General features: G+C 41.3%; 1 protein-coding gene and 1 long non-coding RNA gene across 2 annotated transcripts in view; both read right to left on the reverse strand.

Annotated features, from left to right (window-relative positions):
* Positions 1-11,301, reverse strand: part of LOC136712682 (uncharacterized) — a 62,918-nt gene extending 51,617 nt beyond the window's left edge. Inside the window, exon 1 of the long non-coding RNA XR_010804870.1 lies at positions 11,090-11,301. This is a non-coding gene — a long non-coding RNA (uncharacterized LOC136712682). The remainder of the gene's footprint in view (positions 1-11,089) is intronic.
* A 7,302-nt stretch (positions 11,302-18,603) lies between these two features.
* LOC136712904 (transmembrane protein 132C) overlaps positions 18,604-27,509 on the reverse strand; it is a 169,406-nt gene continuing 160,500 nt past the window's right edge. The window contains exons 6-9 of the mRNA XM_066689729.1: positions 24,117-24,322; positions 22,363-22,636; positions 20,954-21,145; positions 18,604-19,843 (exon numbers count right to left, since the gene is read on the reverse strand). Of these exons, the coding sequence (XP_066545826.1) occupies positions 18,650-19,843; positions 20,954-21,145; positions 22,363-22,636; positions 24,117-24,322 (1,866 nt within the window). The 3' untranslated portion in view covers positions 18,604-18,649. The remainder of the gene's footprint in view (positions 19,844-20,953; positions 21,146-22,362; positions 22,637-24,116; positions 24,323-27,509) is intronic.

Raw genomic sequence — 27,509 nt, forward strand, 5'->3', positions numbered from 1 at the left:
TTTAAAGCAGCAGCGCTCGATGGCAGTGCAATCAGATGGTTGGTGTGTACAAGTAACAGCAAATAACGCAGATAATGAAGGCTGACTTGATTACATCTCTATGCTGTTACTTTGTTTTTAATTATGCACTTGTGTTTCTCAGGAAAATAAACACATACATTATTGCTTCAATAATTATAATTTATATATGCATGTTTCACTATAATGAAATAGACTTGGCATTTATAACGGATTAGAGCCTGACTGATACAGGTTTTTTGGGTCCGATACCGATAATTGGGAAGCTAAATTTCCCGATTACCGATATCTCCACGAATATTTAATTTTTTTTGTTAGCATGCAAAACAGACATTTTCTAGCATTGATCCCTCAAATCTCTCCGTCAGAGAGAAAGTGTGTCAAATATGCATTGAAGGCAGGATTTTTACATTTTTACATAATAAACTTAACACTTTCATTGTAACATTGTAAAAATAAATACAATTAGAATAAGGGAGAATAAAATATGTATGTTCTATACATTAGAACAGGGGTTCCCAATGTCTGGTAATGGAGGGCCAATTTCCAGAGGTTGCATGGGATGGGTGGGCCGCAGTAGAAAATGAACCACCGATTTTATTTCCTATGCATTTCTGTTAGGGAGCATTTATTAACTTTAATTGTTGTTTTATTATTTTCACCCAAATTACATGTGCAATTTGTAACAAAAAATTATCATAAAATGTAAAAATAAAGAAAAGCTTCAGAAAAGGGGTGGTTGAAGGTTGGCTTTGGAGGGCCTCACCAAACATCCTTGAGGGCCGCACTTTGGGAACCCCTGCATTAGAACAAAGACCAAGGTATAGAGCAAATAAGATAATGTTAAGTGCTGGTCTAGCTTATATTTGCATTTTTAAGGTTCTCTCAGGTTCACAAGTCCTGCTCATTGCTCAATACTGCCGATACAAGTGACAGGTTATAGTGCCGGCAGTACAGCACAGCTGCATTTGTTTTTAAAAAATGTATTTAAAATGCCCTCGAAACTTATTTAATATGTATACTAAACATATTGCAATACGAATCATAGCTAAAATGCAATGTAGGATTTGAAATAGTTTCATAAATATAATGTATAGTTTCAGTTTTATCCAACATTGCCTGAGATATGTTTTTCACTCATTGTCTTTAGATGTTTTACTGTGATCTGTGCTTGCTTGTCATTTGGTGACAGTTTTTGTTTGCTGATATCCAGTCAACATCTTCAGCGAACATTTATTGTTTTTGTTTATTTTAATTGCTATTGTGAATTTTGAAAAGTGATTTAATGAACTTTTCATTAAAAATGCACCTCTATACCATAGTATACGGTAAACTTTAATCATGACGAAAATAAACTATCAAAACCATGGATACTCAACTGCAGCACAGCTTTCAGAAACACTTTCTATTGGTTATGAGGGTTTATTAAAACACACGTTTATTGATTAATGAGCACGTCTGTTTCACCGGCGCTCAGTAGTGCGCTGCGCATGAAATTCAGTGTGGAGTCGGAGCTTCCAGCGAAAACTAAAGCACCATAACTATTAAAAAATAATGGTAAATTATAATAATGACTGTAAAACCGAAATAAACGTATATATTTAGTGTCTGAAGTCTGACGAAGGATATTATGGTAATTTGAAAAAAATATTTAGCCAATAGTTAGAGAAAATATATCGGTGCATTATCGGTGGAATATGTGCCGATACAGCTATTTATGTTAAAGCCCAATATTGGCCCCTAATATCAATATCCGATATATCGGTCGGGCCCTATAACTGATGGGTTGTTGGTTGCAACACATCACCTGTGACACACCGCAGTTCACACAACCACAAGCGAATTGTGTGAGGAGGCCTCTGTACAGAGAGACATGAAAGATCAGGATCTCCTGAAGGTTGTGACTTTAGTGCAGTAAGATCAGAGCGTTTTACTGCCAGCAATAAAGAAAGACACAAAAAAGAAAAAAAAAAAGAAAATTATGATTTCGGTTAGGAACACACAAGGTCTCTCCTAGCACTACAGAGTAGTGCAGTGTGGGTAAAAAGGGGTACGACGATTCCACCCCCGAGAATGCCCAGGAGAGGACAGGACAGGGACAGGAGAGGTTTGACCTCTCTCAGTGCCGTTTGTGCTGGGGCCAATAAATGTGTCACACCACCATAAAGTGTGTCCATTAAGAGAGAAAAAAAAACCCAGAGGGAAAGGGCTGGTAATCTCTAAATCTTCAAATGCAGGGGCTGTTATTTGCAACTTCCCAAGGTCAATGTCACAGTCAGCCATGGTACTTTCACAGGATTAACTGCCATTAGGAGGAGTGTGCTGCTTGGCATTTTTGCTTCAGAATGAAATTCACATTTGTGTCTCAGGGTGACACAAAACACAACTCTTGGGGTATTAAGAGGTATGTGTTGGGAAAGGGGGGGAGGGCACTGGTTATATTTTCAGAAGCATAAAGATAAAAATAACATTTCTTACACACCCTGGTAAGTGTTGCAATGCTTTCAAGCCACCGCGTTCTTGGGGATTCAACCACTGTCATTTCTCTTTTAATAATGTACTCTTCGATGTTTTTTCTGTTTGTCAAATGACCTGTTATTAGTCCTGTTCAACTAATGAAAGTCGATCTGACAAGCTGGGGAATAAGAGGTCCCTCTAAACTTCAGGCTTGATCTGTGAAGCTTTTCCTTTTGACACAGACAGGACCAAATAATATCAACTGCGCAGACAGGACTAAATAACATCAACTGTCATATGGCAAGCATCAATAAAGCAGACAGGAATGTAGTTAAACACAGGTAGCAAGAGACTAGTGTATATTCAGTGAAAATATATATTATATATATAAATGTACTAAATTGTGCAATCTGTTTACATTGTTAGCATGTACAAAAACAAGGTGAAATGTTAAACGCTAACTTTTATGGTGCGGTGACCAACAATCTTCTCTTCGCATCAGAGATAAAAACAACAAACAAAACCATTTAAGCAGCTATTTGTAGCTCCCTCCCTGGTCATTAGTGATACATGACAACCCAAAAGTATTTATTATTCCATATTAGTCAATTATATGTAGGAGGTCAGAAGGCATGTTCCCGCGAGGATAGGCGGCGACTGCTAAATACAAGAGCTATACCGAGCTAATCAATCCACATAGGAAACAGTAGACTGATTCCATTACAGTGGCCTTCCTGGTGGAGGAAAATTAATAAATATTAATCAAGCATTGATTAAAGTGTTAAGACAAAGGCTCATTAATTCACACAGTGAATGAAGAGGCACTTTTTTCTTCTATCGAGCAGGCAGAGGAAAAGACTGGCTCATAACATTCAATATAGCTGCACAGAGGAGCATTGTTAGGTTCTCATATTATTCAGACTTAAAGAATGGACCCTGACAATAGGAGATGGCAGTTAATAAAGCCCCTAAACACACAAAATTCCCAAGGGGAGGACAAAAACTGCATTATTTACTTTGTGAACGGCTGCCAAAGAGACTAGAAGAAGTATGACTGTTTCTTATGGAAGATAGTTCCCAAGTAAGAACACACCCCATCTAAAACTGTATCATTTAAAAACGGGAGAAAGGTGACAAATGACCAGGGCCAAAAAGTGGCAGATAAGGAGGGAATTATATCAAAAACCTGAAGTCATCTAAACTTGTTGGTTGTTTGTGAGCCAGAAGAGAGAGTTTGTAAAGAGAGATGGGAGGGGTGGGGATGCGATTTAATCCAGGCCTAAATCTGTGTATATTGCCTTTGCTTCATCAGCTCTCAATCTACACACATAAATTATATTGGATTCCTAGTTTTTCAATTGGAGAATTCCTGAAAGTTATTGAAAATACATCAGGAAATGTAAATATAGCATTTCACCATGCTGTTCATGACCCCTGACATCTAACAAGAAATATAAACATCTTCTGTGTTTTCCTACATCCATCATGACTATACCTCGAAACGTTTTTCAACAACATGTGCTGCACACAATCCTCTGGATAAACTCGTAACTATTGTTTCCATGACCTTGCATTAGAAGTCAGACGTAGGACCAAATCAAAACAATATACCCTCCCTGCCAAGCACAAAGTACAAATCTCTACTCTAACTACTCTACTCTTAGTTTACCATGAGAAGCCTCTTATAAATAAAAGCGTGATAGGGTACAATTTCATACAACTTTTGTAACTGGGCATTGCATTAGAAATCTTCCTTGGGTCGTTTTCCTTTCAGTGAGCACAACCCGCTGACTTAAGTCTGTTGAAATGTTCCAGTTGAAAGCATCTCTCACTTCTTGAGTACAACCATCTGCACCAAGTCAAGTGTATCTCGTTCTGCATCTCAACTTGCTGCATTATCTCGTTGCCCTTTTTGTGTTAAAGGAATCAGTGCCACGTACCTTCTGAACTATGAACGGTTTCACAGTTCCCCAAGTTTTCTACTGTAACTGCGCTTTTGCGTAAATGTGTCAACCACTTTCACAACCAACCCTCCTTTCATTATCCCGTGAAAGATGACAACACTCTGGGATGCGCAACGCAAGGAAAGAAACAATAGCCGTCATGAAGACATCTGCTCGACAGTGTGATCGTGAGCAGGTGTGGAGGATGAGGAAGTGATGCTTTTCTGGGGTAATTGTTGCACTGCAGGCTGTGAAATCAGTGTGGATTTTCCTGGTTCCTGTCTGTGGGCCCTTTGGGAACTTCACACTGACGTTTGCCTCATCCTGCACCCTGTGGCCCAATGGATTACCTGTACTGCCTCCTGAGAACGAGATTATGATAGGAGCACAGCTACCCACCTCTACACATTCATTTATTTTTTCTTATTTTATCTTTAGGCAGACATCTTGTCCCAGTGTTAAAAAAGGCTGTAATAGTTTGTAAACCTTTTTTAACATTAATTACCATATATTTTCAGTAGATTTCAATAACCTCAGCAGAAGTCAATATATACCCATGGGGTATATGGCATCTTAGGGAGGCTTTCATTCTTATCAATATAGACTGATGATGATATTAAATATTATTTACTAAACTACCACAATGCAATCATACAAACATTTAAACGGATGGGGGGGGTTCTGAAAAACAGACAGACGCTTAGTTAAAGTGACACTTAAACCCACTTTTCAACTCCACAGTAAATCAAGCCAAAAACAACATTAGGGGATTTACAAGCAAAGCTGCATTTTAAAATTGAATTCTCCCTTTGCTCCTCAAAAGCCAACGATATAAACCTCCCCTTCCCCTGTGATCTATCTCTCTATACATGTGGCTTTATCTTTCACGCTTTAATTAGTTTAAGTAAAAAGGGCTTCAGCTCCAAGTAATAACAGGGCCATAAAATCCCACTTTATGAGCTTATCAATAGAAAACTTTTACTGAACAAAAAATCCCTTTGATGCACCGAAATACAAACAAAAGAGCGGACCTCCAGAAATAGATAACAGTGTTCATGGGGAGCAGTGCAGGCCAGCTGATCAGCAGATGGTGTTGAGATTTCAAGAGCTCGAAAGGTGAAGTGGACCCCATGGCTTGAAAGCACAGGAGATCTGGACCCAGATTATATTTAATCTGCAGGTCAACCTTGTATGCAAAATGTGTAAACAGTAATTTAATGGCAGCTCTGTCTGATAGAGGCTTCTCCCAATGTCCCGAGTGGAAAAAAGCAAAGTATCTGGGTTTGGTGAACTTCATTGGGCAAGTCACCTTAGAAAGATAACTAGATCAGTAACTAGCCATCGCTGTCCATTGCCTTTTCTGACAGCTAATGAAGCTGTATTCTGCAGTGATTAGACCAACAAGATGATCTGATTTCCTTGAGAGAAGTCCAGCAGAACACAGAATCTGGAATCCGGTTAGATAACTCACACCGTAGCAGGCAGGCAGCTTTTACTTATTTATTGATTCATTTAATTTATTTGGAGGCACTGAACAACTCCACCTGACACTGTATCAGTCACATATCGCAGCTACAGTCAGGGGAGTCGATACATCTTTTTTATTATTTTTTAATCGCATAAAATGGACTGACAGGGAAAAGCTTGTAAATCGCCTCAACGCGCAGGGAAGAGAGCTACAAGTGAATGAGGTTAGAGGTGGCAGCAGGAGCTGGTATGAGCCGGAGCCGAGGTGTTCACCGAGAACATAAATGGAAAAGGAGGGAACGCTTTCTGCCGTTCCTCTCCTTTAAGATTTCATTTAATTAACCAAGCCATTAAAGCATTTCAGTTTCAAAGCAAGAACAACAAAACTGGCTAACGTTTTTAGGAGGTGGGAGGGGGTAAGCATGTTTTAACCACGATTATTCCGGATTAGAAATTCCTTTGAACAGGAAGGATGAGAAAAAGACAGCAGCGGGCAGAGGTGGGTGCTGAACTCAGCGTTAAAAAATGTTTAAGATGTTTCAGACCCTGTTCTGCTTCACCAAAAACTACAGAGACGATCTGTGATGGATACAAATAACTTGTGACTGCAGCTCCACACAAAATGTAAATAAGGTTTACACTGAGCAGCCTCAAACACAGAATGCTCTTATGAGTATTCAGCTAAGCATAGAAAAGTAATTTTCACACTGGCTGGGTAGAGGAGAAGAGGGAAGGGGAGGGTAGAGGAAGGTACAGGGGGGATGGGGGGGGGCATTCATCTATTTCAGATATCCCCTTGTATGACTAGGTTTCGTAAAAAGTAGATCAAAGTAATCTGTGTATGAAACCAGCCATATATCATGGACAACTTAAAAAGGAAAGCGATCTGCATTTGGCCCAGCAAGGAAAAAGAAAAAACATATGGGAAACAAATCTGTGAGGTCGTCTCATCAAAGTACCTGAGATAGCTCCTGCGTCTCATGTTAAGCTGCAGCCAAATTGGATTCTGCCATGCTTATGTGTGTATACACACACACACACACACAGTACTGTGCAGAAGTTTTAGGCAGGTGTGAAAAAATTAAGTGCTTTCAAAAATAGACATGTTAATAGACTATATTTATAAATTAACTAAATGCAAAGTGAGTGAACAGAAGACAAATCTACACCAAATCCATATTTGGTGTGACCACCCTTTGCCTTCAAAACAGCATCAATTCTTCTAGGTTCACTTGCACACAGTTTTTGAAGAAACTCGGCAGGTAGATTGGCCCAAACATTCTGGAGAACTAACCACAGCTCTTCTGTGGATTTGGGCAGCCTCAGTTGCTTCTCTCTCTTCATGTAATCCCAGACAGACTCAATGTTGAGATCAGGGCTCTGTGGGGGCCATACCATCACTTCCAGGACTCCTTGTTCTTCTTTATGCTGAAGATAGTTCTTAATGACTGTCGCTGTATGTTTGGGGTCGTTGTCATGCAGAAATGCAGCCCCAAACTTGCAAGGAACCTCCACCATGCTTCACTGTTGCCTGCAGACACTCATTCGTGTACCGCTCTCCAGCCCTCCATTGAACAAACTGCCTTCTGCAACAGCCAGATATTTCAAATTTTGACTCATCAGTCCAGAGCTCCTGCTGCCATTTTTCTGCACCCCAGTTCCTGTGTATTCCTGCATAGTTGAGTTGCTTGGCCTTGTTGCCACGTCAGAGGTATGGCTTTTTGGCCACAAGTCTTCCATGAAGGCCACTTCTGACCAGACTTCTCCGGACAGTAGATGGATGTACCAGGGTCCCACTGTTTTCTGCCAATTCTGAGCTGATGGCACTGCTGGACATCTTCAGATTGTGAAGGGAATTAAGCATGATGCGTCTTTCACCTACTGCAGTAAGTTTCCTTGGCCGACCACTGCATCTACGGTTGCAGTGAAACGTTGCCCGTTTCTTTGTGCTTCTTCAAAAGAGCTTGGACAACACATCTGGAAACCCCCGTCTGCCTAGAAATGTCTGCCTGGGAGAGACCTTGCTGATGCAGTATAACTACCTTGTGTCTTGTTGCTGTGCTCAGTCTTGCCATGGTGTATGACTTTTGACAGTGAACTGTTAGCCGAGTCTGGCTGTTCCTCACCCAGTTTTACTCCTCCTACACAGCTGTTTCTGTTTCAGTTAATGATTGTGTTTCAACCTACATATTGAATTGATGATCATTAGCACCTGTTTGGTATAATAGTTTAATCAGACACCTGACTATATCCCTACAAAATCCCTGACTTTTTGCAAGTGTACCTAGAAGAATTGATGCTGTTTTGAAGGCAAAGGGTGGTCACACCAAATATAGATTTGATGTAGATTTTCCTTCTGTTCACTCACTTTGCATTCTGCATCTATTAACATTTCTATTTTTGAAAGCATTATTACTTTACAGCATTTTCTCACACCTGCCTAAAACTTTTGCACAGTACTGTATATATGAATGAAATAAAAAATAAGAAATCAATTGGCTTAGAGTGTAAAGCTGCATTTGCCCAAAAAGAGTTTTTTACATTGAAATATGAAATTGTCACTGCTTGTTTGTCAGGTGCTTCACAGTTTCAGCACAAAGGATGAAGGACAGAAGGAGAGGAGAAGGAAAAAACAAAACAATGTAAGGCATTGCTCCTCTTGCTCTCTGGTTAGACACTTGAGGTACTTGACTCGTCAATTGATAATGTGCATCACGCAGAGTGAAATTAACAACAGTGCCGTGAGATTCTCTCTCTATATATTTTTGTATTCCTGTCTTGTTTTTTTCTGAAACACTAGTCAAGGTTTTTAAACAGTCATATTAAACAGTCATATTCATATACTTCCCAACTGTTTATCATGAATGCTGAAGTGTGGAGCCTGGTTTTGCCAGGGTAATAGCACACATTAGCATAACACGGTGCCTATCAGCTTGCAGGAGGGTCGTGTTGTGCAAAAGCAGTAATCTGGAGTTGGTTGTAAGAGTGCTCTACTCATTCTTCTGAGCCTGTTCTTTTTTTGTATAAACTATCAGTGCATATTTCTATGCAGTATAATCTGAGCAACATTAATGCACTGCTGTAATTAGGCAACAGGCCCCTTGCTCACAGAAATCACAAGCCTTCTTTTAATTTAGACCAGGGCTTTGTGCCAGTGTACAGCTTTCCAAGATGCATTTTAGCATGCAAACTGCTATAAGCAGTCATCAAATCTGTGGAATCTGCGATATTATTCACTTGGCTGTTCCTTCATTACTTTTGCATCCTATTTGTTCACCAGTGAAACACTTTGCATGTGAACAATTCTGAGATTTTTCCCTCCACAAAAGAAGCAGCAAACCTAATTGGGGGTAATTTATTTCTGAAAGTGTGCACACTCAATATCTGCTAGTGTATTAAGAGCTGACAGGCACTATCGTTCAAATTGCTTATTTTAAATAATGGAAGGTCTTTGCAGGGAAAAATAAAAGAACTCAGATTTCATGTAGTCATGTAGACAATGTAAGTTTAGGCCAAATGGTTTCGGAGATAATCAGTAAGTGCTATTTGAAACTGGACTGATTTCACTTTGCCATGTGGAAGAACACAACAGAGCATTCTAATGGTTCTGATATCATTCTAGAACTCCTGACATATTTATGCTTACCCTATAGTCCTCTGTGTGCGGTCCCTCTCACAAACACAGCACAGACATAAAGCCGAGGAGAGCAAATGCATTTGCACATAGGCCTTTTGTGATCGAGAAGCCGTTTCCAAGTGAAATACAAAGACATGAAGACTCTTCATTTGCACTGTACAGTCACACTGTGTAGTAATTCTCGTTTTTGTTGAGGAAAACTAAACAAATAAATAAAGGGTGACTCACAAGCTTTGCCTCAATATGGAGCTGCCATATTGCATCAGATGAAATTGATATCATTACAGTTTCCCTTTTGCATTAAAGGAGGGCAGACAGAGCAGAGCTCCCCCACCTTTGTGCAATGCAAGAACTAATTGCGCTTCATTGAAACACTCAGCTTTGTGTTTGCCATCCATAACTCATCCCCGCGTGTCTCAGACCGTGCTGTCTGACTAAAAATATAGAGGCTTCATTAAATAACTCAGAGCGAGGATAAATGGATGGGGAGTAATTTAAGAAGATGAAATGGGCTGAACTTCAGACACACATCATCGTCACTGCAATACATCAAACCAATACAGGGGATACAAAAAAATTAAAATAAGGCAAAGTTTGGGAATGTCAAAGCAGTGTATCCGCCACTCTGATTGAGCTGTTTTCTACTGGGGGCTGGGTAGGGGATCTCTAGCTTGGTGCCTCAACAAATCCAGAGTGATTTCCATTCACACACCCCGTATCTCTGCTGCAGACCTAAACTCACACACTAACCAGGCATTGTGTGGTAAATAAGACCAGATGGTGGTAAAGCAATGGAAAACAATGCATGTGGGGCATCTGTGGGCCATGGGGAGTGGACTCTTTATTTACCCTTTTTTTTGGAGGAGGATGTCTGGTGCTTCACTGGACAGATGCATGGCCACGAGCTTTCCTCAGCAAGGGAAGAAAGCCTGGGGCCAGAAGAACAGCCAGCTGATGGTGTGATCAGTAGAGGTTGTTTGAAACCTCAAAATTCATCTCCAAGGACTGCAGCTTAGCAAAGAGTTCACATTTTCTCACCAATTGCGGAAGATATTTAGGTTAAGATGCTGGCACTGTGGAGAGCTGAAGCCGCAGTGCCATCAAGCCCTCCTGACGTCATTAGCATGAGGGTGCAAACTTACTCCCCAGGGATAACGTGGATGCGCAGGTCTGTTCAACTGATTGAAAACATAATGCTCCTGGATTTAAAAAAGGTATACAAACCGTGTGTTGCCTTTCTATTGATTTTCACATAACGATAAAAATCAAGTCCTCGGAATGGGAGTGGGGAGGATCTGGGGTTAAAAGTTAACGCAGTAGTTTGTAATATCTGCAATAACAAGCTCTAGCTGATACACAGACAATATCTGCAAAACATATCTGTAATCTCTGTCCTTTTTCTTCAGCCACAGAGAAGAATGAATTATGAAGGGACTAATTGTCCGGATGTTACTTCCATCTCATCTACGTTTGTATTGAGTTTCTGTCTTTTCTATACCAATGGAAATAACAGAGCTTTCCGCGTAGAAAAGTGAAGAAAAAAATACCTAAACTGGTGTTCTCCTACCTGGGTGAAGTCCGGTCTTCGTGTCCACTTTTAGACAGTTTACACAGCAGTTTACACAGCGGTTTCGTGCTAAACGCCAGATCCTTCAGCCGCCGCCATCTCCACCCACAAACCACCGCGGCCCTTACTTCCGGGAAGGAGTCCGCTCACTAGCGCGAAAATCTTTAAAAACCTGTGTGTTTGGACGTTTTCTCCGAACTGTCTGGACTCCCGTGTTTATAGTCTGTTTGCGGTTTTGTTTGTTTGATTTACACCGGATTGGTGAGGTTGGTTGAAACAGAGACCCCCGTTAGCCAGACAAACGCATGGCGTGAGTGTCGGCCGGCCTGTATGGGTAGTGGCTGGCTAATTAGCAATCTGAAACTCCTAAAGGATTGTGTGAAATGTGATATATATGAGTCTATCTGCAGAGTATATGAATGTATTCAGCCTTTATTGATCCACTGCAGGATGAAGGCATCCCCACGATGATTGCACTTTTCCAGATCACACCAGCAAATCGTATTTCATCCTCCCAGCATTTATGTGGTCTTCTTGTATATATAACGTTTTGTTTATTAAAGTTAATGTTATAAAACAAGATGGATAACAAGTAAGTCACATAGGACTGTATGCATGTTGTTAATTCATCTACAATAACATAGATGAGTGTTCATATCTTTATTATTTTACAAATCCTGGAATGTAATTCTGCCTTTACTCTCTCCCGCTCTCATTATTATGATTATTGGCCTTTATTGAATGGATGATTTCCCAGGTTTGTGTGTGCAGCTGACTGTGGCCTTAACTCCTCTGACAAAGAAGAAAGAAAAAAGCAACAATCTTCTGTAATTACAAGGTGAGAGTGAAGTCACCTGCACTGACTGAAACAGGGTTGAAGGGTTTAAGGATGTCCTGGCTCTAAAAGGAGACGTTTTCACAATTGTGACGTACTAATCGGCCATTTGTCATTACATTTGTAACTTTAAAAAATACATAAGGAGGAAATCAAACGATATATTGATTTTTACCAAAGCCCATTTAATCTCACCAGAGTGTAGCTTCAGCCAAGGCGTGTACAGCATGGATAAAACACACACGATTTGTCCAACACACACCCTACCATATGACTTATCTTATTGTTTGTATTTCCAATATAACTAGCATACCAGCCCCATCTCCCTGTCCGCAATTATGTTTTGGTATCAGATTAAAGCTGAGATGTGATGAAGTTTATATATTTTTTTCTTTTTTCCAAAAAGGGTCTTTACAGAAAAAAAAACCTAAAACCATATATATATATATATATATATATATATATATATATATATATATATATATATATATATATATATATATATATATTTGAGTATACAGATGCACAGGTCCAAGGGTTAATATGTAATTGTGAGACCCTTTAGTTCAATGTGTGACTGTCCACAAACAGCAGCCTGAGATCCAGCCTCCCGTTTGATAAAGCACTGCCTTCCATAAGCCTGTGCCCCTAACCAAGGCAGCATGTAGTAATGAAAGTGAAATGAAAACGCAATGCCATTTGAAGATGCAGGACGTCTCTGTGCTTCGTCAATGCAGTCATTTTTCTTGTTAATGTACCATGTCGAATTTGGGAGGCGATAGCTTGAAAATGAAAGGTTGCACGTCTCACTTCGTTTGCAATATGTATTTGATAACTGCAGTAAATCAACATGCCATGGAAACACATGTTAATAGAACCGACTAAATTGTAATGGAATTTGTTTTAAAGGGAAAACACCGTCCGTGTGTGAAAAACTGAGGCATTTATTTTGCTCACTGGAAAAGAAAACATAAAAGAAAAAAGAAAACGAGGACAGGCCGTTCTTTCGTGAATTAGCCCCCTCAATAAGAGCCTCAGACTTGGGCTTCTGTAAAGGGGAGACTGGGGAGAATAAGATGGAAGGGGGCTAGTATTTCTGAAACATTAATTTCTGCTCTTACCTCAAGGCTGGCTTGTCTTCCACCCTTTCGTATTAAAATTCAGACTTGCCACCTGACATTTTCACTCTGCAGACCTGCGTCATGCAAAGCTCTGCTGCCCATGAACTGTCGGTACTGGTACTTTGTAGGCTGACAGCAATCATACATCTTGTATGCCACTGCATGGACATTTATTCTGCCATCATATGCATGTATGAAATGACCATCCGCTTTAACCAGGGTCAGCTGTCTGTTGGATATAGATCTGGGGGGATATATACTACACTTACCAAACAAGTATTTGGGTAAGTGGAACAAGTTGAGGGATCAGATCCCATACACTAGTGTTGTCAAATCAATGAGCAAGCTGTGTTACATCTTTACAACATTTGGAAAAGGATGTGACACTTCAAAGAAACACATGCGTGCGTATACACCCACATACCTATAGACATCACAGGTACCAAGAATGGAAGAAAAGAAACAAACAGTGGCATTTGCAAAACAAACAAGAAATCTAATAGCATGAACAGAGTCCAACTATAGAAAAGCTTGCACTTATGCAGGTCTCATTCGCACTTATATATATTTAGTTATTAATGGACACCAAATGAGCATGATGGGTCAAATAGCATCCTCTCGTTTGTAAACTTTCTTATGTTCTTATATCAATTCTATAAAAAGCTTAACACTTGAATAATAACACCCACTTCAGAGGAAAATAACAGGCTTTTGTATGCTTAAGCAACACAGCTGGCACTTAATGCATATGTGAGAATGTGTGGCTATTGTATGTGTGTGTCAATGTCTCCCGCTCCAGCATCTTTGGAAAATATAAGTCAAGAACTCGGCAAAGTGTTGCCTTTGTTCTCTGTAATATCTGAGACTGTTACACAGAGAACAACTTGGGGTTCAGAAATGTGCCTAATTGAGAGCAGCCAGAACTGGGGGGCTCCCCTCTCTCTGAGCAGGCCTGGGGGGCGAACAATTCTTCAGCAGCTTCTTGTTTCCAAGTTAGACAAACTCATCCGTCAGGTCCCCCTCACCGGACCCGGCCTCTCGTGTGCTCAGACTGCTGCTGCGTTTTTGTAAACCGCAAGGGGATAAAAAGGAAAAGGACGGGTTCCCAAATACTTATATTTTATAGTTTATAATACAGACGGTGGCAGTTGCAGAGAGCCCAATTTTTTCCAAAATGATTTTTATTTTTAAAAATATTTTTTTAATATACAAGCCTACTGAGATGGAGAGGCTGATAAATAGGACTGTCAGTTCTCTGCACACTTCCGTGGCTGGCTGCCTCGTTGTGGGAATAGTAAATATGTGGCATAATTCTTCTTAGAGTTTGCATATTAATACAAATAAAAGTTGCAAATCCAAACTTCTCATTTCCAGTTGGTATGTATTGCAAAGTGTTTTAAAATGTATTCTGATCTTTTACAATCTCTTCCCATCTGCTCTGCAAATGTAGCAGAATAACAATGTGACGTTTCAGCGAGAAACAACTGCAGCTCATCTGAAAATTCTTACTTCTATAAAACTTAAATTATATTACTAATATACAGTACTGTGCAAAAGTTTAAGGCCCCAGCTTTATTCTGCAGCATGACAACGACCCCAAACTGTCTGGGATTACATGAAGAGAGAGAAGCAACTGAGGCTGCATAAATCCACAGAAGAGCTGTGGTTAGTTCTCCAGGATGTTTGGGCCAACCTACCTGCCGAGATCCTTCAAAAACTGTAAGTGTAACTAGAAGAATTGATGCTGTTTTGAAGCTGTTTTAATATAATCTATTAACATGTCTATTTTTGAAAGCATTCGTACATTACAGCATTTTTTCACACGTGCCTAAAACGTTTGCACAGTACTGTATAAGCTGCTGCTTTGAAATGAAGGTCAGTGTGTGTGTAAATATATATAAATAATGAACATACAACACCTTTTTTAATTTCTCTGAAAAGGAGCTGCTGCAGGAAGGATAAATATATGCCTTTATAATAAAAAGTAACAGTACTTTTAGCTGAATACTGAAAGCTTTAAGGCTTTCATGTTTGTCTGTTATTTTTTAAAATCTATTTTATTTTATTGGCCTTAAAACATAATAGCTGCTTAAAAAAAAAATTAAAAGCAAAGAAAACAATAAAGAACCAAAACAGACGGTGAGTGTGAAGGGGGATAAGTGCACATAAAAGTGTAATGTAACGTGGTACAACACATCACCTTCAGTGGCAAGAACGACAGCACAGAGATTTCAAACAAATATAGTATATCTCTCCTTTCCTTTAAATCTCACTTTTACAATGATGGGAAAATTCCACGTGTTTTGGTGACACCCCCCCACCCACACCTCCTCAGGTCCAACATGAACAGACATGACCTTGTGACCTCAGATAGGAAATTCTGTTTCACCTGCCCACGCCTGAGCCCTTCTTGTCATTTAAGGTGTAAACTTCAGATGCGCTGGACTGTGTTTTGTCCCCGGGCAGGAGCCTCCGCTCAGTCCGTCCTGCTCTCCTGCTTTTCAAAGGCACCACAGCGTCGCCAAGGTCAGCCACTGACAGCCCTCACGGCTGGCCTTCAGTGTTTGGACACAAATTGCATTTTTGCTCCTGCAGGTTGTTTGAAGTTCATATTTTTCACACATGTAGAGCCACATTCATCCTTTGTCAGTAAACTGCCAGGCTGCAGCACAGCGTTCATTTCTTTATTTTAAAAAGATTTGACTTGGGGATGGTAGGGTGGATAATACAATGCAGAATAATTATTGTAAATTATCCTCTCTGTAATTTTACTACCACGTCTGCTAATACTGCTGCTACATATAACATTTCTTAGTTGTAATATAATTGAACTTTATGGGTATTATATAATTGGTCTGTTACTTGATGGATATACTTTACGTAAATAGCTGAATTGTATTGTGTAAATTGAAAAACCAAAGAGCTGGACTGTGACAGAAGGAGGACCTGTAGGAGATCAAGTAAGAACGTTGTTCGTTTTTTTGTCAGACTTTTAAGAAATGTTACAAAATATGCAGATAGCTACAGCTTTGGTTTAAGCTTGAAACTGTGACTAAAGCTTTGATCAGGTAAGAAATTCATGATGAGAGATGGCTCTATACTGTCCAGTTTATAGTACCTAGTCCGAGATCTCTTACACTGCAGTCTTGTAGAAAAGTATATCTTTCAATGAAAACAAGCACAGCCTGTTTGCAAGTAGAGAAAACACTTTTTTGCAGTGAAGTTATCCACAGACTAGTTACCAATACCTAAGTTGTTCTGTTGAACTTAGGTGAAAAAAGTTCATGAAAAAAATGAATCACATTAACTGGGATTTGGTTCATTAACAAGCATGTTGAAGCAAATTTTATTTACAACATTGTTGTGTATAATATTTATAAATAAATATTACATTCTTACAATCTACAATGCATACTAGGTTTATTCTGTTAAAGTATTCACCTGAGATTTTAGGTGGGCAGGGGTTTTTGTTTTGTAAACTACCACAGTAATGAATGAGAAAAGGAAGAAAACCAAAAAACAATCAAAGGGACGTACATAAAAAAGATGGAAATACAAGTAAAAAAATATACACCCCTAAAAAGTAAAAAATAAAATTAAAAGATGAAAAAGTACTAACACTCATTAGCCATGTCCATTGTTTTCTTCATATTTACTTCATATCTTCAAGTCAAAACATTTTTGGAGATTGTTTTAAAAAAATTATATATATATATATATTTATACCATATCCTCTCCAGTCTCCCCAACCTCCCCGTTGACATGGTGCAATGCTGTCAACCTCAGCCCATCGGCCTCACACCCTTGGCATCACTGTCTGCCATTTCCCTGCAGCATTCTGCGTACCGTTTCTCAGCCGTGCTTGGCTTACACTCTGGGTGTGTTTCAGTGCGGGTCTTCGTGTCACTAGGCTTGAACGTCTGCACCACAGCCGGACCACGGGCACTGGGCGTGGGTCTCCAAATACCTTACGCCCGCAGCGTCTCTTGTCTCGATAAACCCGGGGTTGGCTACACAGGGGAAGAGTATATTCCAGAACTCCCGCCTGCTTTTCGATTCGGAGCTGTACATTCAGCACTGTATGGAAAAATACATGTTTTTACACTCCTTTCTCACTCCCCTCCCCGACCACCCCACCCCCACAAACTCAGCAGAGGTTCCTTCAGATTTCTGTTTGGTCCCGTTTTACTGTATATTGCAGGGAATATAAATAAATAAATAACAAACAAACAAAAAAAAAACAAGTCAACCCTCCGCTCCACAGTGACCCTCCAAACTGGGTCCCTGGAAAGCTGCCTTTTTTCGGTAGCTTACAGATCTGCAAACCATTTTTTCTTGCCAAAGTTAGCCGTGACACCCAACCTGTACCTGTGCCTGTACCTGTACCTGTACCTGGACTCCATTTTTGGTGCATATATTGAAAATAATACAGACATACTGGTACGTAAAAACTGCATAGAAAGGACAGACAATCAGGAATGAGATGAAACATGGCAATGTGTAATAACTTAACAACGAGGAAAGATACAATACACTATATATTTCTTTTTTTTTTTTTTTTTTTTTCTTTCCTTTAAATCTCACTTTTACAATGATGGGAAAATTCCACGTGTTTTGGTGACACCCCCCCCCACACACACCACCTCAGGTCCAACATGAACAGACATGACCTTGTGACCTCAGATTCTTTAATAAGTGGCGTTGAGCCGCTAAGGGGATTGATTGAAGAGCCACAGCCGATCTCCTGGCATCGTTTATAAGACCTTCATATTTGTATGGGAAGTGTAAGTGCCGAATCTTTAAGGTGTTTTAATTTTAAGTTAGTTTTTGTCTATTGTTTTATTCTCAGTCAATGTTAAAAACTTTTTTTTTCTTGTTCTTGTTGACAACTTCATTAGGCTCTTATCACCTTCCTCTGGTATAGGTCCATGGTGACAGTAGACCTCGAGTCAGGGGTGGACTGGGACCAAAAAACGGCCCTGAACTTTGACCGACTGGTGAAGTCTGGGTCCCAATAAAGTGCGGTCCGGGGGGGGATTGCCAAAGTGTGGTTCTGGGTGCCGACGAAGTGCGGTCCGGGGGGGGGGGGTGTTAGTGATTAGCAGTCCAGGTGTCTACAAGTTGCCCAGTACAGTGTATATACATACAGTATATATGCCTTTTCTGTTCGGTATCTCGCAAAAATAAAAAGCCTAAAAACAAAATCCTGAAACAAACTGAAACAAACAAACAAACAAACAAGTAAACAAACAGAAAAGGAGCTTCCTTCCTGATTTAGCTGTGCCTTCCAAACAAGCCTCCTGCCTCTTTCATTCAGTTTGTGTCGGCTTCAATCTTTCTACCCGTTTACTCTTTTTTTTTTTTTTAGTTTTTTGTTGTTTTTGTTTTGTTCTTTTCCTCTGTAGTCCATTCGTTCCCTTGGAAATGCACAATTACCACTCCATATTCTCATGAACTGTCAGTCAGTGAGTTTCTAACCACGTTGAACTTCTATTGCTCAATCTGTTTATCTTCCTCCATTCCCACCCATCCCTCCCCCTCCCCCTCCCCCTCAGGACCGAAGGCATAAAGGTGAGTTTAAATCCACACGCGTCAGTGTCCCTTTCACAGACTGTCTTGTAGCCTCTCCATGTATGTTCTGATTTCTGTTGACTGCCCGAGGTCCATGTCCTGACACACCCACTTTATGTCGTCCTCGTTGCCTATGAGTATGGAGTTGGTGTAAGGGCCCCCGTCATCTGGCAGGATGGTGGCAAAGGAGGTGAACTTCACCCTCTTCCGCTTGGAAGTGGGGGAGCTGAGAGGTTCGCTTTTGGGCTCTTTCCCATTGCAGGGCCCTGGCTCGGCAGACCGGTGCACCTGGCCCTGGATGTTCTTCTGGCAGCCTCCATTGAGGAGGTACTTGCTCTCCTCGCCCCGGTCGATAATGGTGGTGCACTCGTCCTGCTGGGGGGAGGAGTCGGTGTGGTGCTCCAGCAGCTCCGCCTCATTGCCCAGCCACACCCAGTCATGGGCGTGGTTCATATTGCCCTGCTCTAGCGCCGGCACCTGCTTGTGACGGTACTTTAGGGCGAAGGTCACACAGTTGATGAGGAACACCAGGATGGCCAGGCAGAAGACACCCAGCAGCGCGTACATCCCAATCTCAAGGTCCGACAGCCCTCGGGGCGTCTGGGACAGGTCACTCTCTGCCCCGCCGCCGAACCCCCCGCCACCGCCTGGGAGGTCCACCTGGCCAGGGAAGTTGGTGAAGTCAATGGGGATGTTCTGGACCTGCCCCTCTCCGTCTGACAGCTTCCCCCCACCCACCCGGTTGGTGATGGTGGTCTTGGTGGTGGTGCTGACTTTCCTCATGGCTCCCTCCTCGCGGTCAGAGGAGGCACTGTTGTACTTCCAGCCATCTGGCCCCGTCTTGTCCTGCTCTGAGGCTTTCTGCCGGCGGTCACTGGCACTGTTGTCTAGGTTACCGTCGCCCTCCCCGCCATCTGGGCCTCCCGCCATCTGATCCACATCATTTTGCCCAAACTTGACTTTGATGCTGCCGTTCCCTACAGCCAGCACGCTCTTCCTCTTGGACTTCTGGCAGGCTTCGGAAATCACCATCTCCACCTTGACCAGCGTCCCCTGGCCCTCCCCCTCAGCCACCACCACAGGCCACTTCATCGGAGAGTCCTGATAGGTGGAGATGACAGCCTCGTCCAAGGACGTGACGCTCAGAGTGAAGTCTTTGGGGTCATAAATGTTCAGAGGCGTCACTGAGCCGTCACTGAACTGGATCCAGGCACTGATCACGGCTTCCTGCGGGAATAACAAAAAATGCATTTCAGCAAAAATAAAGTAGCTATAAGATATGTCCACCCCTCCACCACTCTTCTTCATAAAGGTAAAAAATCTAAAACAAATTAATCTTTAGAAGAAGCCTTAGGTTGAATGCAGAGTTTTAATTCATGCAGTGAAGAGCTTCAACATGCATCTCTCTGAAGCTCTTCATAGTCCCCAAGTTCGTTAACTCTCCTGATGTTGCTGGTTTAATTAAACTATATGAAAGAATGTTCCCAGGTACATTTCCGAAGCAAAAGACACTGTGGGCGTATCTTAAATCACTTCTTGCAGATTCCGAGAAGAAATAAACCGTTTTTGCAATCTTGTTGTTTCACAGATTAATATGTGATGGGGTAATATAAAGCAGCTGTTGTTTTTCCTTTTAACATCTTTATATACATTCATAATTTCCCAAGACAAAAAAGGCAAACGCTATACCATTAGGTCTTAATCAAAAAGAAAATTATTTTTATGTTCACTAATAGCTAAGGCCGTTCAGGAAAAGTAATTAAACCCATATGAACAAAATATGTAAAAGAAGAACAATTTATATCTCCCTTGATAAGGAAAAGCAGCAGAACAAATATTAAATATAAATATAAAATAGATTGAATGAATTTGTTTCCAAAGTAATGGAAAATAAAATAATGGAAAGTATAGTAATTATGAAGCAGCTTTTTCCACATCACATGGTTAGCTGAAATACTGTAATGACCCAAACCGTACATTGATCTAAGCTTATTTGCTTCAACACTATTTCTGTGTAAATAAAGGCTCACCATTTATGCTGACTTTTAAAGTTAAGCATTTACCATAAAGGTATAATATATTAGTGGCACCACAGCACAGGTTTCGCTCTGGGCTTATAAAACCATGGAGTCTAGCACACAAAGGGCAACATATTTCTACCCCTTTTCTATTCAATACTTTACATTAATAATGATTAATATAGTATATTGTATTTTCTGATGACATTATTTTAAGAAAATAAAAAAATAGAACCAAGAAACAAAAATAACTGAAACACACAGAAGCTAGAGTCCCCCTCCTATCCACTTTGCTGTGGCCGTGCTCTCGCCGTCTCACCTGCTTGGCGGAGTGTAGCAGCTCCTGCGCGGTGGTGGTGGCCACGATGGCTCGGCTGCTGCCAGGGCTGGGCTGCAGGATGAGAGACAGCCCCGCCACCAGCTGCACCCCCAAGTCTGTGATGGTCACCTTGTCATCCAGCACCGTGATCGTCTTCTCAGCCAGAATGGAATCGGACAGCGGGGAGAGGACCTGAGACACAGACCGGCAGTGTTTGGGTTGCGTCTCATTAACTTCATTGATTAATTAAATTGAGCACTGTTTGCAGGTCATGACAAGTTAAGAAAGTCATTGTGAGGAAATAACACCTTAATCCTTAATAAGCCATTTTAAATTATATATATGAACTAATTCCAATAAATATATATTGAAGTTTGATATATATACATTTAAATGTGATATTTATAGAGTGAAACTTCATAGATCAAAATTTGATATATACATTGACGTAAATATACACACACATATGTATACAAACATACAAACTGAAATCAAAAGCATTGTGAGATAAGTAACTCAGGAAAAATGCAGTTTCAAAAATGTCACTTTCAATGAAATGGCACTGGTTTCCTCTTTGGAAACTCAACTCAGTCACTTAATAGTGACATACACAGAAGAATTAAGCTGGTCACATTTCAGCAACTTTTTCTTTTCTTTTTCTTTGCCAGCGACAGTTGTCTGGTAGCATATAGTCATCACTTCAGGCCCCGAGTTACACATGAGAAGTACAGGAACACAAAGGATGGATTTCAGACTGTTTTTAACCAGGCTATCATGACAGTTTTCTGTGCATTTAAATCAACTGTACTGTCATTGTCTTGGTTTTGCCATTCAAACAAGTTCTTATTAAATATAGAATTACACAGCAGCCTCTTTACACTGAGGTGTCTGAGCCTCAACGAGCACAGAAGCAGAGAGAGTCTGTTTGCAGCCACATCCAGCTAACATTCGTCTCTGGCAAACACGTTTACTTTTAAAACGGGAATCAACATGGCAGGAACTTCCTGGTGCTGAATTCCACAGGCAATGGGAATAGCAGAGACACTTTTCCCCAGTTGATTTCAAACAAACTGTTGGTGTCACCAAACTGTCACCAAAAAAAGCTGTAATTTGAACAGCTTCCTGCACTTATTTTGTTTCATTTTAGACTCCTAGTCTAAACATAGGCAAGACAGCTCAAGAATATTGCTGTTTTGGGGAACATGCTTGCCATTGTAAATAATATAATTATATAAATCTGAATGTGTGTGTTTGTGTGATTTTACATATAATATAATTTCAATTCCTCAGACATTTCAGATTCTATCTTTGCATTGGGTTAAGGCATGTTTCTCTGTTCTGCAGGTGCAATGCATTTGAGTGAAGGTTCCGCAGTGGGGTGCAGCCCAGTGTGGGTGAAGGCCCAGTACCTGGATGGTGGTGATGCCCAGGTCCCTGCCCACCAGGACCCGGCCATCCTGCAGCCGGGCAATGCGCTGGTCTTCCACCTTAAAGAAGTCCAGGACCAGCTCAGTGATGTCCGCCTGCCAGTCGGAGCCCAGCATGTAGATTAGCTCTCTACCAGGGTCGGCCGGCTCCGCCACGAAGTGGGTCAGAACCCGCACCACGGCGTGCTGGTACTGCAGGGTACAACCTTTGCCCTTCTTCTCATCGTCGTCCTCATCGTCACTGTCTCGCGTCGGCCTGCCAAACAACACAAAGGCAAATTGAGTGAGCTTCCCTGGCACGGGTGCGGAGGGGTTTGTTCAGTTGTTTCTGAAACTCTGCTGATGATTTCCATCCTAAATCTTATCAGATGGTCTGGCTCCGTGCGGCCCAGCAGACAGCTCCACTCCATCTCACAGTCTGGAACGTGCTCTAATCCCCAAATCCTGACTGTGTTCTGAGGAGTGAATGAGCATTCGGTTGCAAATCTCTCTCTCCCCAGCAAGGTAATTAGAGACTGTGGTCTCTGGCTGGTGTTCTCAAAGCTCAAAATATTTGTATTCCCTGGCATTCTTCTCATGTTTATTTGTCACGTCTGCATTTGTATTTGTAATCTAGACTTATATGTTTTGGATTTTCTGAAAGGTGGCATAGAACCAAAACAGTTGGCACAACCAAGCGAGACAATGACAAAAGACAAGCAGCTGCCTTTTGTACTTTTTCTTTAGAAGTGTTCTTGTTTTTGGAGCCCCCGCCCCACTTATAAACCTTAATAACAGAAAGTAAAATGTTTTACGGCTGCAACCATTCTTCATTTTCCCAAAACATATTTTCTGTCTGTATTCATAATGAGCCTGTCATTACTCTAATGAAGACAGAGGTTCTGGTACAGGAGCTTCTGAGGACAGTCTTGTAGGCACTGCCAGAGCTCTCTCGGCTCCAGGCACCGAGATGAAGGCACTCGCGATGGCCAGTACGAGTCTTTTGAGCCTGATCGACAGAGGCAATTTGTATGCAGCAGTTTGTCGTATGGCGGAGTGCCGTGCAGTCACATTATGTTTGACTTATGTTTGAGTGTGTGTGTAGTTGTGTTTTGTTGTTTTCTCCCAAAATCAGGTGTGTGTCTCCTCCTTATTCCCCAGTGCTTGTTCGAGCAAAAGAGAATCTGTCTTGTGCTTATACTAACAGCGTTGTAAACAAAACATGGGCAAACAATGAATTAATAAATAAATAAATAAATAAATAAATAACAAACAAACAAACAAATAAATAAAATGAGCCAGACACAGCTACTACCTGGGCAGCTGCAGTAATGAGATGCCGTCTGTGGACTGTGTTGAAGCTTGGCAAAGAGATATGCAGAGAAGAAAAAATACCCATGTAATGAAAGGAAATGGGAGCTTTAGATAGTGTGCGGTGTGGTAGGATGTGGTGGCTGAAAGTTAAAAGTTTGATTTGTGGAAACACAATAATAAGAATAAGTCATGTGAAACAAAACTGCTGTGCTGTTTATTGTGGGAAGGAAGGTTATGCTTGTCATGCGAACAGTACTACACAGAGACTGACAGATCGATAGACAAACAGGTAGACAGGTTGAGTGCTTAGATAGATATATAAGGTGGGTTACATACAGACAGGTAGATTGCTATAGAATGATGCACATGATATCAGATATAGAGAGAGAAACAGACACAGGCAGAGACAGAGACACAAACAGGGGCCAGGCAGGGGGCATTACCGTTTGTTGGAGACGATGGGCACCCTCCAGCCCTTGATCTGGCTCAGCTCGGTGTCGGACACCTCGATCTGCAGCGGCAGCCGGGGGACCCACACTGTCAGCTGCAGTTGGGTGCTCAGGTATAGGTAGGTGAAGTTCACCTGCACATTCTGCTGACCTCTCATCTCTTTGCCATTGACCAGCACGAGGTCACACGCCTCTGAAACCTGAGAGAGAGCAAGACACAGCATGACTTTGTGCATAAAAAGTGATCTTTAAGATTGAGTACCTTTTATCAGGAGAACTACCAGAACATTTTCTGATGGTGAACTTGAACCACTGTTGAAACAAACTAGAAATGAAGAAAGCCCTGCGCAGCAGGCAGGTGAGAGTTGCGCTACTGATGTGGTTCTGACTAATGATGGAGCTCTGGACAATGAGGAGTGGGATGCGCCAGACGATTCATCAAGTGAAGATATGAACATCGCTTATCCACTCCCTCATGTTCATACTGAGCTCCAGCACCTCGTGATTTACATATTAAGCCCAACCCTGTATAAGAGTACAAGAGCACTACTTTAAATGCACATACTTAATTCAGTTTTATATCGTCTTCCTTTTCCAGATGATATCTTTAGTCTCATGTTGTTGCTGTACAGTCCTGCACCATGGCCTGATGTGAAAGTCTTAAGGCCTGTATTCATGATATCATATACAACTATATCTCAGAGTAACTGATACATACCAGCCACACACCAAGAAATATGCCTGAAAATAATTAATGGAAGAATCTTTCTACCTGAGACACCTTCAGTGGTTTGGTTTTGGCTTTTGTATTTTGGTAATTATACTGTATATATACTTAGATATACACACCCACACATATATACAAATACAGATATTTCCCCACCATATTACATTTGTGGTGTGTGCGTTTTTGTTTAGTTGTTTTGCATTTGTTTTTCTTCTGTGCTCCCATTAAAGTAAACAAAACTAATTTAGCAAGGGTTCCCACATTTACATCTTGATTAAAGCCAAGTAGAGATGAGTTAAATGAGTTGACCTTTCTCAAAGCACAACAGGATTAGGGAGCCAGGTGGCTGCTGTATTTGCAAGCTGGCCATGGTCTCCCTTGTCAGTACATGTGCACCAGCTTCTGTTCAAAAGTTTGGCCTTCACAGGGAGCTTGAACCACAGCAGTGTAAATAGCTCCCTGGTGGCAGAATAGATTAATTAATGTCTTTCTCTTTTTAAAAAACATTTACACAGATATCTGTTTGGTCATGTAAAATTATGACAATGTATTTATTAAACAGAATTATTTATAATTATTTAGTAACCACAAACGCAGCCTCCTGCAGGATTTTTATATTTTCCGAACGATGGAAAAATCATGATTTATAATTTATTTTTGTTGTTGGTGGCATTTTTTTTTAAATCCAAGCACAGCTTGCTGCAGTAGACCTTGCCAGGGTTGTCAGATGAGGCTGTCTAATTGAAGGCAGTAGAAGAAGAAATGAGATTTAATAAGGCACCCTGGATACTTCTCCGGAGATGCAGTAAAAGGCACAACACAGGGAACAGAGCTCTTAGTATCTCATATCAGTTATGACCGCTCTTTAAGGCTGCTTCACGTGGTTCTGCAGAGATCAAACAAGTGTCAGTCCATGTGTCATGTAAGGGTACTGGCACTTCCCAGTACAGACTAGGCTGGTAAAGAGTTTCTCTGGGCTTTTTCACATCACCATTCAATGCCGCAAGGATGTTCCCCAAGGGATCTGAGTAGTTGGAGACTCCCCAGGCACTGATGCGATATTACATGGAGGGGGGAGCAGCACCCAGGAGATGTGTGTGTGTGTGTGTGTGTGTGTGTGTGTGTGTGTGTGTGGTGGTCCTGAGGGGAGGATATCCCCCTGTGTTGCAAAAGCTTTCAGTTTAATTTTATTTTTACACACACCCAGAGAATTCACTTGCTGCAACCCAGCACTGTAACTGAGATGAAAACAGCTTAAATTCCATAGTATCAATGTAAAAGCTTGCACTGAAACGACCTATACTGTTGGAGCATCGTTTTTCATGTAATTTGAGGAGCACAGTCTGGTAAGGGAAAATTCTTGTCGTAAATTCACTCAATTATATATACAAATTAATTATTATTTTTTTAATTGAAATGGATAGAGATTCATATTTCCTCCAGGTGGTAACAGAGGAAGCAATTGTTCTATGAAAGTAGATTTCCACCAGACGAAACTGATTCCTGAAAAACATCCCAAGATGTCATTCAAGAATTTTGTCAAAGCCAGTCCTGACATTGAGGTACCAAAATCATACAACTGCTTTGAGAAACTCCTAGATACAGGTTTTAATCTTTTCACCAAAGTCAATCATCAAAGGCAGATTGCTGAGGCACCCAGGCTTTCAGAAGTGGTGCAGCCTGGGACGGGTTTCCGCTCGGTGTAATTATGTTTTGCGGACAATCAATCCATGAGAATTCAGGCCCCCTGGGGACACAGTGCAGGAGAACTGTCATTGATCTGAGCATGAGTGCTCTGCAGGGGTCGGATGCACAAGGTGGCGGAGAAGAAGTGGCATATGACACTCTCCCAGCAAACAAAACGTAGAGCAGACCCGCTTGACAACATGCTTTTCGGCATTTAACACGCAGGAAAGTCTGACATGATGGAGCATCATTCTCCTTCAGATTCTCTATTAGTTCTCTCTCTCTGGAGCGGCGTTGTCAGAGTCGAGTATCCAGGGACATTGCCCTGATGTGAGGTGGTAATGTATCTCCTCGCTTGGTAGCCTCCTAATGCTCTTGATTAATGTGACATGAAATCCCTAGAGACGTTTTATGACGCCTTGATGATTTTTTTTTTTTTTTCAGTGTCATCGACTCCAGAATGTCCAGTCTTCCTTCAGAGCACACGCACTCAGCGCCCCGGACACACCAGCTACAGTGGGAAGCATGTTGTGTTCTGGGAAAGTAAACTGAGGAGCAAATTTTGCGAATTCTCCCTGGATGTGTAAAACAAAAAAAAATAAAGAAGGGCCAATGTTCCACCAAGCTTCTAGCCCGGTGTTTTGTTGTGACCTCACATTGATTTTTGCACAAAGGTGTTGAGCAGGACAAGGAAATGAAGAAAGAGTAAACATTTTAGAAAAAGCATTTAAGTACGGCTGTATTTCATCTCGCTGCCTCTGTAATGGGGCTGCTGCTGTCGGACTTCCCAGTGGAAGTAATGCAGAAAGGTATCTGTAAAACTAATCTCCTCAAATAATACTGAACAAAATGTCCTTCCCCTGCTGTACTCCTTGCTGCAACACTACAGGCATTGCAGGAAGATGAAACATGAAGCGTCTCTGTTATGGAAATGAGGCGACTGGTGGGGCTGGCTGGGGGTGCACCGAAACAAT

The sequence above is a fragment of the Amia ocellicauda genome, chromosome 17 (assembly GCF_036373705.1).
Source record: "Amia ocellicauda isolate fAmiCal2 chromosome 17, fAmiCal2.hap1, whole genome shotgun sequence".
Taxonomy (NCBI): domain Eukaryota; kingdom Metazoa; phylum Chordata; class Actinopteri; order Amiiformes; family Amiidae; genus Amia; species Amia ocellicauda.